Source organism: Strix uralensis, chromosome 1 (assembly GCF_047716275.1).
Source record: "Strix uralensis isolate ZFMK-TIS-50842 chromosome 1, bStrUra1, whole genome shotgun sequence".
Classification (NCBI taxonomy): domain Eukaryota; kingdom Metazoa; phylum Chordata; class Aves; order Strigiformes; family Strigidae; genus Strix; species Strix uralensis.
Genome location: NC_133972.1, coordinates 51766468 through 51786287, shown reverse-complemented (window position 1 = coordinate 51786287; position 19820 = coordinate 51766468). Strand labels below are relative to the sequence as shown.

The 19820-nt window shown below is 43.5% G+C and overlaps 1 protein-coding gene across 1 annotated transcript; it reads right to left on the bottom strand.

Annotated features, from left to right (window-relative positions):
• Positions 1–285: 285 nt before the first annotated feature.
• On the bottom strand, positions 286–9409 carry MSRB2 (methionine sulfoxide reductase B2). Its single transcript, XM_074892398.1, has 5 exons — positions 9295–9409; positions 8208–8314; positions 7149–7225; positions 3012–3159; positions 286–1335 (listed from the first exon to the last, which is right to left on the bottom strand). Exons 1-5 carry the CDS (start codon positions 9407–9409, stop codon positions 1228–1230), a joined length of 555 nt encoding a protein of 184 aa, XP_074748499.1. The 3' UTR covers positions 286–1227.
• Between the last annotated feature and the right edge of the window lie 10411 nt (positions 9410–19820).

Below are 19820 nucleotides of genomic sequence, written 5' to 3'. Positions count from 1 at the left end.
GCAGAGCTCCAAGACCGAAGGAGCAAAGTAAATTCAGTGCAAAAGATGTCCATTTTCTGAAAACATTAAACAGTTTTAAGACTACACTAGTAAATGAACACACCCTTTTTATTACTGAGGCAACAGAAGTGGGGAGAATGGAAACAGCCTGTTATAGGTAAAGCCAAATGAGATGTTGCCTAGTAACTCTCAGCAGGGAAGCATTTCAACCCAGCCAGTTTAGTGAAGCTGATGTTCTGACTCAGAGATTATTTTCTCTGGAAAAAAATCTGAAAGCAGGAAAGCTCAGTTTAACAAACATACGATTTATTTCCTGTTACAGCAAACCATGGTGACAATGCTTGGGAGAATACAGAAGTATTTACAGACTTGTACAAGGAAGAAAAAAACAAGGCATGTTTTCAACAAAAGCATCACCTTACTGAACATGTTTTTTGATGCTGACATTTTCCTGCGAAATGCAGTAAATTTCACATCCATTTTTATTTTCAGATTCTTAAATACACAATTGATAACAGAAGTCTAGAGATACTACACAGATTGTTACATTATTATAATATTATTTCTATAAGAGGAAGTTCCTGGAGCAAACCCTACTTCAGCTCTGCTATTGGACACAATTGAAATAATTGATTTAAAAGAAGAAAGACTCTCTGTCTCCACTGGTTCTGTTGACTAGAACAGTTTTAATTAGGCCCTCCTTCAGGACTTTGCTTTTATGGGTTCATGGAAAAGTCACTTGGCTTGGCTAAAGGTCTCTCTCACGTCAGGGGGAAAAAAACCCCTCAAACCTTATTTGGAGATTCATGTTATTTTCAGTCCCTTTAGAAGGATATGATGATTTTACAGAAGTAAAAGCTCTGGCATGATCAGCCATGTACACCTGTATTCCTGGGTGAAGGCAAAGTCAGGTTCAGGAGAGCATTTCAGCAGCCTCAGTACAGTTAATGATGATAGTTATGAATGTGAACTATTGCATAGATTTTTTTTAATTAAAAAAATACAACAAACAGATCAACACTTACATCACACTAACCATGAAAAGGCAGACTGCTGAAGAGTTACCACAAAAATATGTATTTTATCAACACTGATAATAGCTGGAAAGCAAAGCTACAATGGCATAAGTACTAAAATTTGAGTTCTATATTAAAAGCGTGAGAGTTTTTCACAAGCCTGTTGTACAAGCAGTGAAAGGATGTTCTGTAAGCCACAGAGATCCACTTCTCACTGACCAGAGCCGGGTCTGAAGTTTAGTGAAACACTGTTGATACAGAACCTCTGCCCAGAAGCTGTGGGACCATCATCAAACACATGGCCTAGATGGGCATCACACTGCAACAGAAATTATGTACCATTATTACCACTGCAGTTATGGACCAACATTATGCTGGTACCTACTATGCTATCCTGAATTAAGAAACCTGTATGATGAATTCACTGTTGAGTTGTGTGGGTGGGGGAGTCTTGGCAAGGGACTAGAAATACATCCTGGACTAATCACCTCTGGCGAGTGGGTGAGCATCTGTCCCCAAACAAGCAGATCCCAGAAGAGGAAGTCAAAAGGTGAAAGAAAGAATAGGAAATAAATGGGAGGATTGAGACATCTCAATATATAATGAAAATTTCAAGTTAATTGAGACAATCACTGTAGGTCCTTCTCACCACAGGTCAGCTGAGGATTTCCCCTGCAAAATTACGGATGGGAAAAAATTATACTCAGAATAGTTATCAGTGGGTCATTATAAAATTGGAAGGTTTTCTCCAGCTGGTGTTCTTGAAAGGTGCTTGCTGGATATAACTGCAAACATGAACTCTACCATGGTAATGGACTACAGCAAATGCTTGTCACATTTGCAGATAATACCTAATCCTGCTAGAAGGGGCTGCAAGCACGCTGGAGGGCAGTATTAGCAGTTTTAGCAGTTTGGAAAAAGAGACACACACACACAAAAAAAGCCCAAGATGCAATTCATTAAACTTGATTGCATACTTTTATACCTTAACAAAAGTAATAAACAGCACAGATTTAGGGTTGGGAAGAAATGGTTAGGGGTGGCAGTTCTTTAGAAAAGGACCTGGGTATTACAGCAGGTCCCAAAACAAGTATGGGTCATGGGCTGTGGAAAGTCAAAGGTGTAAGGACAGGAACACTACCTACAACGTACCTAAACAGCCTCTAATCTCTGATGCAGGCTAGGCCCAGCTGCAGTGCTAGGTCCAGCTTTGCACTGTACTTCAAGAAGGAAAAGGATCAGTTGGAAGGAGTGCAAAATAGAGCAACAAGACGATCACTGCTCTAAAAAACACTGCATAAAAAGGACCAGTTGAAGGAACTGGCCCTTTCTGGTCTAGAAAAGAGATGATTGAGGGAGTCAGAATAGCTACACAAAATAGAAGGGTGGCTTCTGTGAAATAAGAGAACTCATAGAAGATAGCTGTGAAGGTGCAAGGCACCACTAACGCCTTGCAGGGCAAACAGTAATAAGCTTCAACTGCTGCAAAGAAAAATCAGTGTTTTCCCCAGTGTCTACCCAACAGTAGGAAGACATGAAGGTTACCACTCATTACTTAGTAAGGCTGTGGACTCTCCATTGCTGGACATTTAAAGAACAGCTTCAGCAAACATTTAGCAGGACTGAATTAGGAAGGACTGCCCCTGTGATGGGCCAAATGCATGGACTAAATCTCAGAGTCTCTTCTACTGTCTGTTGTCACATCCTCCAGTTCACCTGATGTCCTCTAAATAAATTTTCTGTCTAAACTCCAGCCCTTGGCTATACTTACACAACTACTCTCCCCAGTCACACAATTTTCTTCACCCCAAACCAACTGCCTATAGTTGATATTTCAAACTCTACTCATTTGCTTCATATCAAGAAGTGAGCCAGAATAGTTCCTGTGATATCGTAATTCTCACTGCTGTATTTAGCTAGATTCATTCATGAGCACAAAGAAAACTTACCTGTTAACATCTGGGTCTTTGGGTATCACCTCCAAAATAAACATACCTGTTTGCAGACAACTTCAGTTCTAGTTGATTCCAACGAGTTATCTTGTCGTCTCATGATATTGGTATTACTTTCATCTCTGCCACAAGTACCATAAGCCTCAGAAAATGATGGCCATCCAGTCCCAGAATTGTACTTCTTTTCTGAGCTATAGTGGAAACCAGATCTTCTTGTTAATTAATAACAGAGATGTTACAAAATCGTCTGGCTTTAATAAGAACATTGGCTTTTTTCCTCATCCCTGTCTTGTACTACTATTAATAATATTTGGCACAGTAGAAGTTTTCTCACTGGCATCAAACTGTGCTGGAAGCTCTTTTCCACAGGGAATTCTCAATCAGCCCACAACAGGAGCTTTTGCCTCACCATTTCCATTTCACTGACAGGTTGGCATTTTATAAATCTTGAAAAAAGGTTTTCCCAACAACTGAGCAAATTGTTTAGCTGAATTACACCTGCAAAGTTGCAGTTCAAAGCCTGGCCCAATACAGCACAACCTCAGAGAAGAGAGTTTACAAGAAGAAATGAAGTATGGAAAATGGCTGGGTTGCCCCACTGGATCAGGCTCACGTCTGATGATGGCTTCGGCTTGCAGTCAGCCATCAAACCGGTTTGGAAAATCAAACAGAGCCTTACTCAAACCATCAATCAACCAATGACAAATCCTCACGGCACAAAGTTCTATTTTTCCCAAGAGATAATCGCAGCCATCAGAAACAGTACTACAGACTGTCAACTTGTGTGTGCCTCCTGTTAACATCCAGGATTACCAACCCTGTTTAGTTGCATATTAAAACCTAGAGCATATTGGAAAATATGATCAGAAAATATTTTTGGGATTAGCATACAGAAATGAGATAATCCCTCCTATTTAAAGTTGTGCAAGCTTTGATAGCAAGAAATACTTTCTTCTAGTGAAAAGTGACTTAGGGTGAGTTAGAGCGAGAAACAAAGGCAGACTCATGTAATACTAGGATAAGCGGCCTGGAGACCCACCACAACCGTTTCCTCACGATTTCCCATCTTTTATCCCAGTCTCACAAACCCAATGCTCTTACTGGCATCTAGTGGTGGATGGAGACACCAACACCACCAGCAGCTTTTCTGTGATCAAGGGGATTATTAGTCCATTAATCAATACAGAATTCAAAGCAAAATATCTAGTATGTATCATGTATATTTTGGTGGGATATTAATACAGTGAAGAAAAACCTGAAAATCTTACTTGCATGGCCTTTTAGAAAGACAAGACAAACAAGCTGGGCAAAAAGCTTAAAAAATCCAACCCAAAGAATAGCTTCAGCATGCGTTTTATAATTAACTGTACAGGGCTGTCTTTGAGCAATGCAACTGTGGAAATAAAAGAGGATTTACACACACAGGATGACCAAAGGCTAGGTTTTGTGCGGGCTGTTGCTCGGTCCTTTACACCAATCCACGAAGACCCATGAGGAATGCTCTCCTACCTCCTCCCCTCCATAACACTGGGAAGAAACAGGACACAGCACAGAAGCAGGCTGCACCGAAGCAACTGCAGTTTGCAGACTCTGCATTTCTACGAGAAGGTATTTAGGGCTCCAGGCCTATTTCTTTCCAGCCAAAGAGGGCTCCTTGCCTTCCCTGCTACAAAACCACACAAACAATGTGACTACCAGCCACAGAGAATAACCCCGGAGAATAACCTGGGGGAACACAAATGTCCATACATGACTTCTGAGTTTCCCTGACATATACCCGTGCTGTTTCTTTTTTATTATCAAAAGATTTCAGTCAGAACTCTTAATTTTTTCTCACAGGGATTCTTCTGCTTATTCATACATAGATACGAGGATCCTCTGAAACCCTGTAGAGTCAAGGAAGGTTGTTAATGCTGTGTGGGTTTTGGATCTGACCCTGACTGACTCCATGCCTTACATGCCACTCACAATACTTAAGTTTATTGTAGATGTTTTCCACTGCTAAAGGATCAATCTTTTGAGCTGTTAAAATAGCTCTCAACAGAAATGGCCTCTGTGTGGTTTTACTAACAGTAATATCACTTATTATCCCTAATAGAAACATTTTAGTACCCAAAAATATTGCTGTTCAAGATCATATTTGTCCTTTGAAGTATTTCACCACTTAATTTATGGATAAATGGACTTTCCCTAAACATATGCATTAGATTAGCCTTCGACACACCATTCCTCCAGCACATGTCATTTACTTTGATCCCTATTTCAGTCGTCCTGGATGGAATCCAGATAATTCTAAAAAGTGCTTTTTGCTGTATGGATCTCAGCTGTAGGTTTATGGTTCGCTGAAGGTTTGAGATTTCATTAAAGCACCACAATTTGCTATCTGTAAAGGTTAGGGGTTTGTTCCATGTATTTCCAGCTCTTTCAAATTAATATTTGGTAACAGAAAGTAATAAACTCTAGTATAATTGTATACATGCATGTATACTTTGAAAGAAAGGAGGAAATGCTTCATGTTTACCTGTAGCTAATGATCTAATGCATTTGAAAAAGAAAGAACATTTTTAATGCACTAGGAAAAAAAAAAGATGAATGAATCTCCTATCACATACCGTTTTTTCCCCTCATTGTTAGTGTCCTCCACAACATAATGCATTCATGGAAAATATATTTTCAGACCATTTTGCACATTTAATAATTTTCAATTTTCTTAAAAGGCTTTTTTCATAAGTTTGGGGGTTTTTTTTATATCCCTGAATCAGCCTGTAAGGCTCAGCATTATTTTACGCTTTAAACTAAAGTACCTGTATTCTCTGAGAGCTGGATACTGCAAAAAGCAGCACGACTGTTTGGTTATATTGTTGTTTTGTTATTAGCTTAGCGGCAGAAACAACTCCCTCCAGTGCTCATCTCTCTTCATGTTGGCTTGTCAATATCTATTGTTTAATATAAAGGATGCCTAAATTGAAGGAACATTTGAAGGAATCGAAGGAACTCTTCCACAGTTTAGTAATTTAAAATTTCTCTCATTTATCTGAATTTTCCATAGGTATTTTTAGGTTTTGTGTTTGTCTTCAGAATATTCTGCAATGCTGCATTAAATAAATAAATTTATTTAAGTGTTTATTAGCAAACTTCTACAGAAGAAGATATATTTAAGCAAATGTTCATTTGCACAACAATAGTTTTCTGTACTTGGCCAAAGAAAAACTAACTGTTCACAATTATCAGCCTCCAATTTTACTATGTAATTGCTTAGTTTTGGTTTATTTTTAAATACATATTTCCCCTCTTCTTATTATCCAGACCCCTTGTTCCTCAGCTTCCCATTTGAAGTTCTGATCTGTGAAGCATCCTTTAAGGTCTTCACAAAAATGGACGTATCAGCCATATTCCAATGAACTCTCAGTTGAGAATAAAAAAAAGGCTATTTTCTAGGTCAAAAATATGAGGAACTGTCTTTCCTGGTTCAGTTACAGAGAACAGAACACCCTCTGCACATCCTACTCCGAGGCACTCTATTTCCTTTTACTTAGACTTTAATGAACTTGCAAAATATATAGTATTGTAAAGAGCACAGAGGTTAATAGCACAGTCGTTCACAGTCAGGTTTTAAAAAGTAGATGCAACCAAAAAAGCAAAAATAGTGGAATTTAATTTAGGAAACAAGAAGGGGGTGGGGGTGAAGAGGAGGTTTCAGCTCCAGTACGAGGGACCCAGCAGTAAGAACATAACAACAGGTAGACTAAGGCAGACCAAAGGTCTCTAGCCCAGTAGCACGAGTGGCAGAATGTGACTATGGAAGAGCACAAGAACAGAGCAAACATACAGCAATACTTATGCATAGATACACGTATTTTGTGGCAGCTTGCGGCTTAGGTTCCTCTTACACAGAGAATTATTATCAACCAAAAAGGACAGTGTGTGTGGCAGGAGAAACAGGCAGGCCCTAAGGTAGCAACTACTGTCTGCTGGCCACTGGAGAGCCTCATATGCTCAAGAAAAGGGCATACCATGTACCTGTATCACCACAGGTATTCTGGAAATTTTACACAGAGCACTCTGGCGCCAAAGGATTGTTCTTCTGACTTACACTTTCCATTCCTCTCACGAAAAGACACTGCCCCTCCTGCCACTGTTAGGACATTATAAGGATGATAGGAAATCTAAAGGATGTTACCTGAACAGTGGAGCATTGCAGCACACGCAGTAGTATATTCCCGATTCTGTGTTATTCAGATAGATCCCACTAAATGGCTTTTTAAAAAGGAAGAAAAAAAGAGAAGTTAATAATGCAGGTCTTTAAAAGCTCACCATCTGGAACAAGCATGCAGGAATCAGATTCAAAACAGAAGAAAAACCATAAAAAGAAGGCTTCACAGGGGGGCTTTGAAGAACAAACATTAGCAGCCTAAAGAAATGAAGGGGAAGATGCCTTTGGATTAATAGTGAAGACTACCCCCTGCCCCCAGAAACTTTGAGACCAGTCAGATGCATAAATCATCCAGGTACCAGGGCCAGAGTCATGACCTCCGAGGAACTTGTGAAATGTGCAGGATCCCAAAGACCAGGGCTCTGCTATGGAGTGCCACAACTTCAAAGTGGATCTACAAAGGGACTCTCCTCCTCCCTGCATGGTCTGGAATTGGGATCCTTATTTTACAGATAAGGATTTGGGCATGGTTCACATGATTTAATCCCACAGTACATGCTCCGTGCGCACAGAATCCCTGGCTCTGGGCTAGGGACGCTGGCTCTCCACCCACAACGCTACATGGCCTCCATCACATTAGGAAGCAAAGCACAGGGACAAGATGGGTGGGTGATGTGGCACATGAAGGACAACCCAGCTCCTGAATGGAGTGCTATGTATAAGATTTCCATGGCTAATCTACATATGGTCAAAAAAAGGAGACTACGGGACAAAAATATGATCTTCACTCTCCCCTCTGGAGAGGCCTCCATTACTGCCACACAGACGGCTGAGCTGGCAGCAAGTATCCCTGAAAAAAAAACCAAAATATGAAAAGAATGCAGAATGTTTTTTCATCTGCAAACCAGCCTGGGTCAGAACAAAATCAACCCGCTCTGGTATGTTGAGTCTAACTTTCATCCACAGGAAGGCAGGGGAAAACCTGTGAAGCAACGGAGTGGTGACAGCTTCCCAAAGCAGGTTTTTCTCTGCCCAGCAGGCAGAGGAGGTGGCTTAACCTTGGACAGAATTAGTGCTTTTGCTTACCGGTTCAGTTCCTTTTTCTCTTGTAACATAGAATTGCTCTGGAGTCAATTTTTTTTTCCAGTCTGTAGTAATAGTTGCTTCAGCTTCTTTAGTCAGAGAGCTCGTGTCTTCAGTTAGATACAGAAAGATAATCGTATTATTTTAAACACCATTTTAACTTAGACTGTTGATGCTTTCTGTCATCATCTCAATTCTCCCAAAGTTTCTGTGGGTACAGACAGAGCACAGGAGGGCAGTTCAGGGACATAAAGGCAGGGGCGAGTGCAGGACTTTGCATCTGCTTTCCATTCTGTGTGCTACGTGCAGAGAGCAGCTCCAGCACACCACTTGGGAAGGCTCTGAATGGGAATGGGCACCTACAACCAGAGGAACCATCCACTCTCCCAGCGCAGAAACTGCTGGCCTGCTGGGGCAGATCACTGAAGGGTTTGGCAATTTGCCTCTTGGAAACCCTCAGAAACCAGAAGTAACGCTCATTTATGAGCTATTAAAGATTACCAACTTCCACAGGCCTCAGTGAAAAGCAACTCGGAGAAGGAATACTGGAAGAAAGCAACACCTACAGCCCAAGAGAAATGGGGCCATAGTTAAGTGAGGGACACACAAGAGGAGAGCAGGAGTCACCCATCATGGTGCAAACCTCCAGCAACACCTCCTGTGAGTCTGCACACACCATGCAGAACATTTGTGGTGGTATGGGATTGGCACAGAATTAATATATTGGCTGAAAAACAATAAGTAAAATAGTTTCATTCCTTCCTAATCGAGAAGTCTGAGGTGGGGAACTATCTCCACGCTTATCTCCCATCAGCATAGAATCCTTGAAAAAAATCAGCTCCTGAGGGATGAACGCTTTCCTGGACTCATGTCTTGTGATGCAGAGGTAAACTGGGGGAAAAATAGGATTTTGAAAATTACAGTTTACCTATAAAAACCTATAGTTTAGCCTGCCCGTTCACGAGAAATACCCACAGCAGGCTGACAGCCCTTGCCAACCGGCTAGAGGACACGGGGGACGGGGATGCCCTCCCCTGGAAGGGCGGCTCCTGCCCTGTCCCCCCGCTCCCAGGCTCCGGGCAGGGGGTACCTGTGCCACCGCCGGCCCAGCCGCTGCTGGAGCTCCGCGGCGGGGAGCGGAGGAGGAGGAGAAGGAGGCGGCGGCGGTGGCTCCCCAGCATCCTCCGGAACAGACGGGCCGCCATTTCGGCGGGGCGGGACCGGGGCTGGCATCTCCCCCGGTCCCGCCCCGCAGGGATGCACGTCTAATCCGAGCGGTCACCCTAAATAATTGCTCTTTATAAAAGCAATGAGTAAAGCACCCGCTTAAATACCGATGCAGCTTTTGCAGGTAAAGGTTCCAATCACTTCTTACCGAGAAGGCAAAGAGATCGGCTTAAAAACTGAACGATCGCTGCAGCCGTAAATACAACAAAATCCTGTCGAGGCATTTGCTTGCAGCAGTTATAGGTTGTTTTTAAGGAGAACCAGTCTGGTATTTGCATGCAAAAGTGCTCTTGCTCTCCTTAATGCATGTCGTAGGCATTGCTCTTAGTTGTATTGATTAATTGTGAAGGAGATGTGTTATCTAAGTGGCTCCTTGTTTACGCAGTGTGATTTGCAGTCACAGCTGCTTTGACTTGGCCTATAAATATACCTGTAATAGGACACGTATTTTAGTTTGGCCTCCTGTCCTAAAAAGGTAGACCTAAACACAAGTCAGTTTGACAGGTTAAGCCTTAATGCTGTTGTCTGCTTTTTTTCCTGATTTGGGATTGGTTCATCATTGCTGAATGATGTGGAAGGAACTGTTCTGATTTCATCAGATAGCAAAGCTAATAATGGTGTTTAATACAAAATTACTTTCTGTTTAGTCTAATTCTTCTAGCCTAATTTTAAAATCAAAGCTAAAAAATAGTGTTGTGTGATCAGTCCTGTGTATCTACAACCTTATTGAACCTCATGTCTAAGACGCTGAGTTCAATGGCAGCAGAGGACATCCAACACTGTGTATGATTGGTACCGTGGCTGTAATCAAATCCTCTGCTCAGATCCACAAAGCTGTGCACCGAAAGACGGATAGCAGCAAGGCTCATAGATGATCGCATTCGCTGTCTGCGGCAGCAGGGGAGAGGGGGGCACACAGCTGATTAATGGCTTTGTCCTATATAATAAGATACGGTGGAGTGAAGCCAGAGTACCTTGATAAAAATCCTGGGGATGTGATGCCTGTGAGTCCTCAGGATCATGATTCAGGATGGTAGGAGAACACTGCTGCTGGGCAGGGAGGAGAAGGCTTTGCCAGGGCTCTCAATGCAGGCAGAGGACAGCGTCTATGCTGTAGGCAGAAGGACAACATTTTTCCATGTTCATCCATTTTGGAAAGTGAAGATCAGAGAAAGATCTTTCCAAACCCCTTCTAGCTTACCCTTATGGCATCTTATATCAGTCATTTAGCCACAGTTTAGGAGGGGATTAGAACGTGTTAAAGAGCCTTTGGAGAGGAGGGGCCCAGTTTGACACTCTCCCAGTTTTGGCAAAAGGCTTAGGGCTGGAACGTGGTGGCGAGCGATGGTGTTGCTCCTGGGGCCCATTGCTGCTGTTTCTGGCTCAACCGTGGAAGAGGGGCAGTTCCCTCCCATTCCTGGCCTTGGTCTCAGGCAGTGTTTGCTGCTGAGAAGGACAGGTAATCAATGGGGTTCTCCCTGAAGTATCTGGGAAACAAAGGAGGCTGAGAGAAAGTGATTAGTCCTGAAACTTGCATGTTTTAATGTAATTGACATTGATTTAACTGGTGCTTTTTTAAAAGACAAAATTCAATAAAAAACGAACCCTCAATATCTTCCTTGCAGCTCTTTGTTACTGGTACTATCCCAAAATGCAGCAGTTTCGAGGCAGTGGGAACTGAACCAGCACAGGCCATTGCTGTGCCACCTTCCTTGGGCTCTGGAGGAGGGGAGCGGACGCCTGGGCCGTGCACCCAGGGGAGCAGTGGGAGCAGAAGGCATTAGGCTAGTCAGCCCTAGCCTTGTCATCCTCTCTGTTATCCAGTTTATTGCAAGCTGCTCCTTAATTAAAATGAGCGTGGTGGTAGAAGAGGCAGATCCTGTTCATCCTAATGGCCCTGATCCACATTTGAGGTGGTGCACCTGCAGATCAGATCCTCCAGCAGAAGTCTGACCTGAAGTCCTCCAAAGCAGCATGACAGCTCTTCCTCAAGCAGAAAACAACCCCCCCCGGCTGGAGGTATTTAATATTTTCAGATCTTCAGTGCTGAAAAACCAAATCATTGTCCTGTCATGCCTGTAATATTGCCTGCCATGGTTACAGCACATACCAAGCTTCGTAGCTAGGCAGAGAACCAGCCTGCATTTCTCCCCATAGACTGTTATAAAAGCCAATTAGGCTGTTACTTAATTTTCCTCCTTTTTTTTTTTTTCTCCCTTATGCACAAGGGGAAGCAGTTAAAAGTCTCCCCTAGCTACATTATGTAAATTTTCAAGTAAATTCTCCCTGAATTGTATTTCAGTGGGTTTCTTGTTAAAAACGTCACCTGACCCCAGCACATACACAAGCTGCATCCAGGGAAGGGTCACTCATCAAAAGCACAATGTCTTATTAGATGTGTGTAGATGGGGGAGAAGCTCCTCAGCTCCTCCTGTAGCGTTACTTTGCGCTGAGGCAGCAGCAGCAGCATGTGTGTAGGCGGGTGAAGGCGAGAGTAGGAGGGAAGCGGTCACGGTCCAGACTATCCTACTAATATTTATTCGGGCTCTAACCATTTCCTAGCCCAGGCTCTGTCTTGACTGACAGCTTTGGGGACAAGCAGAGCATCACATAATGCCTACGCTGGCAGATACTGAGCAGTCAGCCAGGAAGTGGTGGAGTGCAGGAATCAAATGAACCCTGCTCAAATTCAAACCTCTGCTTAAGCAGCTTTTGTTAATAAAGCCCCTGACATTACTGTGTATGGAAGAAAACACTGAAGTAGTGGTATTTTTATTGTATATGTATTTGTATGCAATCAGTTTTCCTCTGCTCATTTGGTCATACCTAATGTATGTTCTCTCCTATGGGACGTTCCCGTTGAAACCTATGGGAGCTCAGCATACAAGAATTTGGCTTAGACCTGTCACATGTAGTGGTACTGTGTGCCCGGGTCCCTGGAGAATGAAGAAAAGGGGACCGGCATGAGCACTTGGGTGGGTAGGTTGTATCTGTGGCAGGCTCCGTTTTCCCCACAGAAATCCTCACTGCTTTTGTAGGAGATGATCACAGGACCTCCACATCCTTCTTCAGCACAGTCTTCCCCCTCCTCTAACAGATTTGATACAACTCCACAGCTAGTTTCTAGCTGTGACGAAACTCTGAGCTCCTGGTATATGGAGATACTGTTTTGACATGGAAATGCTATCCAAAGATATGTGGTAATTCTGTGGTGCTGAGTTCCAATGATGGAAAGGGATTTCAGCAAAAATTATTAGTAGCAGAATTGCCGAAGCATCTTGGAAAAGGGTACTGCTGGTTTCCAGAGGCACAGAGAGACTGAGCACAGATCTGAACCTCCCTGAAGCTGAACCACGGATTCTGCCGAGATTCAGTTGTGGAGTAGTATAATGTGATTCAGGTCAAAGACATCATCAGAAATAACAAACACACAACTTCTTGCCTTGTTTGCTTTACAATTTAATATCTTGTTTTGCTAATCATAAGCTATAGGATACCTAATTATTCTGACCTCCGTTTTTAGAAAAAAATAGGTCATATTTGTGGACTAGCTTAAGCAGGAGGATGGAATTTGAATAGAATAGAATAGAATAGAATAGAATAGAATAGAATAGAATAGAATAGAATAGAATAGAATAAGAATAGTTCCATTTGGAAGGGACCTACAGGTTTGGTCCAATGTGACAAATGCTTTGAGTTGGATTAGACCAAAGGCCCTCCATAGGTCCTGTCCAGGGTAAATTATTCTAAGGTTCTAAATGCTTTGAGAAATTTCTTGCAAAATGAGCGCAGACATGAATTCAAAGTGAAACGGATATTTTGCAATCACTCCTTGGTAGAAAACTCTGCTCTGCAGTCGGGCCACCTGTTCAGCTAAATTTCATCCACTTTGAAAAGTAGACATGTGCTCTGGGGTGGAGTGAGTGTGTCTGCAGGGGTAGCTATTAGGGAGCAACAACTCCAGGCTATTTCCCTGGATTGCCCCATGCATCTTCTATATCATGCTATCCACGTTTCTTGAGCCACATAGACAGTAATAATACATCCCCCAAACTTGTGTGTGAGTTCTTATCCCTTGTGTCTCAAGGTAGTGCAGAACTGGGATGGTTCTTCTGCCCGTTACCCAAAGACTGAACAAAGCATTGAATGAACGGTTATTTGGCAGCAACTGCCATAGCAGCAGCTTTCTGTAGGTTATCTTAATGGATTTATCACCCTGAACTAAGCCCTGACCATCTGTTCTATCCTCTAATTACAAATGCAGAAAAAGCTAATTCATGATTGCATCATAAAAAAGTAAAATATAAATGATTTAAGAGCAGGATATGTCATGCTTCACACTCCAGTTGGGGGAAATTGCTCTCCCTTCAATAGACTGACTTCTCTGATAACAGAGTTTGCCTCTTTCCCAGCAAACTCCTGAGGAGTAGGGTTCACCAGAACAGGTTTTATTCCTGCTCGTTCATCTTAGATGTATTTTTAAATTTGGGTTTCACATAAGTGCAGTTATGAACTTTCTTTCCTTCTCTCTTAGATGAGCCCCAAAAGATTTATTTTTAATTCCTTTTCTAATCATGGAAAGCACAAAATCATGCTCCTTAAAAATCCCGCGCAAACTCTGTATTTCCTCCATCTCACTTTTGCTGTGATGCAGGTATGTCTGGTAAAGTCACCCACTGATTTTGTGCTGGTAACTCATCTTCACTGCAATGCTCTTGGTTTAGGAGATAGATAGGCAGAAAGCGGGGACTGAGCGTGCATGCCTTGCTTCTTATGAATGACCTCAAGTTCTTTTGTCTGGCCACAGTCCGAGCTACCAGTAGTGACAATGGTTTAGCTGGGAGTTCAAGTTCTGATTCAGTTGTGTTGTGTGGGTAAGGAGTCCTGGCAGCGTCTGTCCTCTGTCCTCTGGAAATCTTATACTAAAAAATGGATGCAATTGAACAAGTTAAGTTAGGGGGCCAAGAAGAAATGTCTTGGTCCTCTGTATTTTTTAGAGGGTACATCCTCCTGCCACCAGCACCTCTTCCCAGTGTGAAGTGTTGTGCTCTGGGTCTGCAGCAGCTTTGGCAGAGCTTTCAGCAGCCCTAAAGGCTGTGACTGGGCTTGTGGGGAAGTTTGATGTGGCACTTGAACACAGTGCTGGCTCCATGCAAGAGACACCTCCTCGTGGCCAGACAGGGAGACTGGACTCGCCTCTTGATTTCACTTGGGTAAGAATTACGGAGTAATGAACAGAACTGTTGGTAAGGTAGGTGGATAGTGGAGGGGGGGAAATACCTCAAAATTTGGCATCTGGGTTTTTGGAAGCTTTCTAGTTTTTTTGTTGTTCCCCCCCCCCCATTATCTAAAACCAAATTGTGATGTTCTCAAATGCATTATGCTGTTTGAAAAATAAGAAACATAGTAAGGTGGAAGCAGTGCAAGAGAGCACTCTAATTCAAAAAATTGCCTGAGGGATTTGCAGGTGTGTACAGTATGCAGTTCTGCTTTGTCTAGTGACATTTGCCTGCCTTAAACTCATTCTTTTAGCAGTACTTCAAGATCTGGTTATAATCCTTCATCTCCAGCATGCTCACCAGTTACCTGTTGGAAAAACTAGCATTCTGTTCTCAAGGCATGAGCGGGTTTTCCATTTCATTAAAATGAAGTGCCCAGTGGCAGTCTGGCCCAGCACTCCACTCCCACAGGAACAGGAGTTGGGGTTTCCTTTCCACGGCCCATCTGAGCAACTCTGGGCTGAGCAAAAACTTCTACTCCAGCTTCCTGTGATATGAGGACTGGCCAGATCTGCAGGGACAACTACCTCTATGGGAACTTTAGGTTAGGAGCCTTTTAAAAGTCAGAGTGTACTGAGTCGATGCTTCTGCTGGAAATGTTTTGGTCCATATTTGCTATGTAGAAAGAGGGTAGAAAGGATCAGAGCAGGCTCTAGGTTTTACGGAGACCTCTTGTTTCCACACCATACTGCCATTCATCTAGCAGGGAAAAATACTGGTAAATCAGGTATTGCTAGCGTGTTGGTTAGCATGCATTGCTTTAATTTTTGAGTGGCAAGCAAAGACACCTTCCCAGCATACCTAATGTTCAGTGGCATTTCAGTACCAAAATTGAGCACAGACCTGACTGAAATCTGTGCTCCTGTTTCTACTGTATTTCTGTGGTCAGTACACGGCAAGTGGCAACAACACACTAAATTAGTCATGGCTCCTTTCTTACCCCTCCTCTACCCCATAGTAACAAAAGCTACAGACTAATCCCTGTGTAAATAACTGCAGATTTCTGACCAGAGGTTTTGCTCTGAAGGCAGCACCCTGACCAATGGAGCAGTGTGCTCCTTGGCACGTGTAACACTGCATCCTGAACTCACCCTGCATGTCATTATAATATTTGTATATTAGTAACATACCGCATGCTACGCAGCGCTTGGCTTGTGGAAACTGCCATGAGATTCTTACACCCAACATAACATTTGGCCTGGTGCTGCAAAGCCCCAATCCCTGTTAATTCCTGATACTTAGCTGTCTTGTCATTGGGAATTCCTGAAGGAATTTAATACCTGAATAGCTCTAAGCTCATCCAATGCTTGGTCTTACAACCCCCAGCGCTTTTTTTCATATATTTGTACCTAAGGGCCAGCCTTTAGTCATCTGGCTCTGGTTTTGGTACTGCAGCTCCCATTTATAGCAGGTAGATCTAGGATTAAACTCACTTACATTAGAAGTCTACAGCAAAAATAGCGTAGTGAAAAGAAATTGGCAGTCACAGCATGTGATTCTTCTGTATGATCTACCATAAATAAACTGTTTTGGAGTGGTTTCTGCTTCACAAGAACTTAGCACCATGTTTTAAAGCAAACTTGCACAACACTGGCACCACTAAAGGGAAGGACGTTACACACTATGGAGTCCACATAGGGGTTTGTTACTTTTGGCAGTTTTATGCAACATGGATGAGGGAGTGAGAAACAGCAGTGGGCAGCTCTAAAGCTTTATGTAGTCTGGAAAAAGTTTGCTCCCAGGTAGACCTCCACACAGAACCTAATGGCACTGCACTTTCTAGAAGAGTCTTTTGCTGAAGAGTCATTTTTGTCTCTTGCTCTAAAATAGGCAAGGTGGTCTGGCATAGACCAAGCATTAGAACTGCTGGAAGACAGGGTCAAAAAACCCCTCTGCTGTGCTCCCTTGCAAGGTGGGACTAGAACAAGGAGAGCTGATTGTAAACAGCATTTGAGTAGGTGGGTATAGCCTGGGCAAAGGGCTGCATGAGTGACAGGATCTGCTGCCAAGGGCTGCATGAGTGACAGGATCTGCTGCCTACTTTGATATGAGTGCTTTTCTCATCTTGCTATATTTCCCCCAACATTTATCCAACTTCAGGCAAGAACTGGCTTCAATTATGCTTTACACATGGTTTCCATAGATGGCATCTCAGCATGTCAGTGAAACATCAATGAGCTGGAAGAACTAGCTGGTTCATTAGCATGCAAATAAGCTCACTCCTTAATGAGAGAAAAGCTTTTATTAGCTCATTGTGTCTCCAATACACTAATTTCTTCCATGTCCTACAAATAACATTTTTATAGGTCAAAGACACGTATGTGTGCATGTCTCTCCGTGTTTCTGTCATTGCTGCACGTGGTCTACCTGTACCTGAACTCTAAATTCTGCCTGGGTGATAATGGACAAGGAAGGCCAGATAAAGTTACTCCAATGTTTCTGATATCTTTCAGTGTCAGCACTAGTGTTTATATAATGGAAAAATAATTAGCTCATTAAGAGGACTAAAGAGCTGTTAATTATCTGCAAAGTTTTGCTGTAATAGCTGTACTGGTAGACAATGTGAAAAAATCACGCCCCAGGTCCACATAGCTGTATTGCAAAGCCAACAGCAAGATGCTGGAGCAGAGTCCTTTGGTTGTTTCCCTCAGTGCTGGCCAGAGAGACGTGCAGCTGCCTGGGAGAAGAGGAGACACCTTGGCACAGCTGTAGCGGTAGAGGGGTTGCTTTCTGGATGTGCCAGCAGGTGGTTGTACATGTGTATCTGTGCTGTATGATGTGTTTTCATCTCTGTGTGGTGCTTCATGGTGTTTTGGATGTGTTGCTCAGCCGTTGACAGTTAACACGTTTTAGCTGACCACTGAGAGCCACCCCTGCCATCTGCAGTCCTGCCTCCCAGAGCTCACTGCACGGCCAGCCCCACTTCTCAGCATTTGGGTAGCATCCCTCTGGCTTATAGGGCTGCAGATGTCCAGTACCTCACATAGATCCAACGTACGGCATCGAGAGAGCTCTTTTTTTAGCTTCTGTAGTTCAGGGAAATAGTTTACCCAGGCAAAAAAGAGGTCTTTTGTCAAGGTGTGGTAAGGGTTTTGCCATTGCTGCATTATCAGCAAAGTTTGTTGAGGAGAGACTGGCCATAGATTAGGAGATTTTTTCCTGCAGAGCAATCCTGTGATTCATAACCACCCTGGCCCACAACCAAACCGATGTTTATCAGTGTGTTTTCTTCCCTGAGGTGAAAAGATGTGACTGACCTTGTTCTGCTCCAGCGCAGCCAAATCCCAGCAGTGGCAGTGCAGATGCTTTCCCTGTCCAGCAGCCTGGAGCCCAAGCACCCGCCCTCGCCCACCTGCATGGCAGCGAGCCTGTGCAGTGGGAGGTGGGTCTGAACTCACCCTTGCTATCCTGAGCAGCATCCGTGTGCCTCATACACTATCCCAGTGCTGGTAGCAGATCGCCTGGCTGATCCTGCCATTAGGCAGAAGCAACCCCTCCAGGGCCGTGGTGCTGGCATGGGGTTGTTTCAAAAGCAAGTTGGCAAAGCGTCATGCAAAGGAGTTCAGGGGTCTTGGAGGAAGGACCCTAGGATCTCAAATCCTGCCTTCTCAGGCACTTCCCAGTCCCCTGGGATCCCACCATTGGCTATGGATACTCTGCTCAATGTTGTGACTCTAAAGAAGCTTCTGGCATTCCCAGGCACCCCCCCTGGTATGACTTGTTGGACAGACATGCCTTAACATGTAGGTTACAAACCTGCAGGAATGCAGGGTGAACACACACATGGCCAACACAGGTCCTTCAGCTCACTTGCACTGAAGTGTGCTGCTATACTTGTGCTTCTGCATATGGAAAAGTCCTCCAGAGAAGATGCAAAAAAGTAAAAACAAAAAAGAGGGAAAGTGAAGGAAAGGACAGAGCAAGTTAACAGATGATGCTGTTACACAGGCCAGTATCATGAATAACTTACCAGTCATATTCAATAGCGCTTTTATTCTATAAATAATAACTTTTTGAACACAGCTTCGTTGTCTCCGAGCTATGGTTTTCAGCAAGCATTGTGCTTTCCTGGTTCCCTGCTGGTCTGGTTGTTGTGGCTGGACTGTGCCCCAGCAGACATGTGCATGTCGCGCTGCACGGACACCATGCGTGGGGGGGCCGCACTGCCCAGTGTTTTGGGATGGGACACCCCAGCTCTTACCACTGAGTGATGTTTTGGATAGAAGGATACCAAATCTTTCTACTAGTTCAACTCAGTTGTCACAAGGGGTCATTATTAAGATGATGAGGATAAATACTAATGGGCACACAGACTAGATGTGAGAATGCTTCTTCCCATTACCTGTAGGTTGACACAAGTAACATTTTACCGTCCGCAGAGGCTGTCATTTTGGTTTGTGCCTTGTTCCTCTGTGACAGCTGTCACCGAACCGTCCATGCTGGTTACTTGTTTGTAACTCCCATCACTGGGGCAGGGGCTGGGCTGAAATGGGGTCCTGGGCCACAGGCAGGGGTGGGGGTGGTGGTCCGAGTCAAGATGGGTCAGAACCAGTCAGGCCTGTTGCTTCACCTGGGGCCCTGACAAGTGATTTTTATCGCAGGAACTTTTAGCCAGTATCTTGTGCTGTAGTACCAAATAGCCCAGGTGCCCAAACCTATATTGCTGCCTGAACTGCCACCTCCCTGCTGGCAGTTGCTGTCGCATGGCAGTACCTCATTATGGAAAAAAAAAAAAAAAAAAAAAAGAAAGGCTTATGAAGAATGAAACCCCTTGTATCAATCAATTGATTTTTCAATTGATCTGAGTGACTAAATCAATAAATGTGACTCTGCTGACTGCTCAGTTTCCTATCAGTGAAATCCTTGAGGCTTTTAAATTAGCTGCCACTGAATCTCCATTCTGGCACTCAAAGCTCTGTAGGACCAAGAACTCTGGCACAGGATTAGAAACCACATTTTCACAACCAGCCTCTGAGAACAGAGAAGGAATAGTAACTGGAGAACACCTTCAGGAGCTTGTGAGAGTCTACAAACCAAAATATTCAAAAGTACTGTGAAAGTTTTTCCCCATTTTGGCTAGTTCATTAGTCCTTACACCATGGGAGTGAAG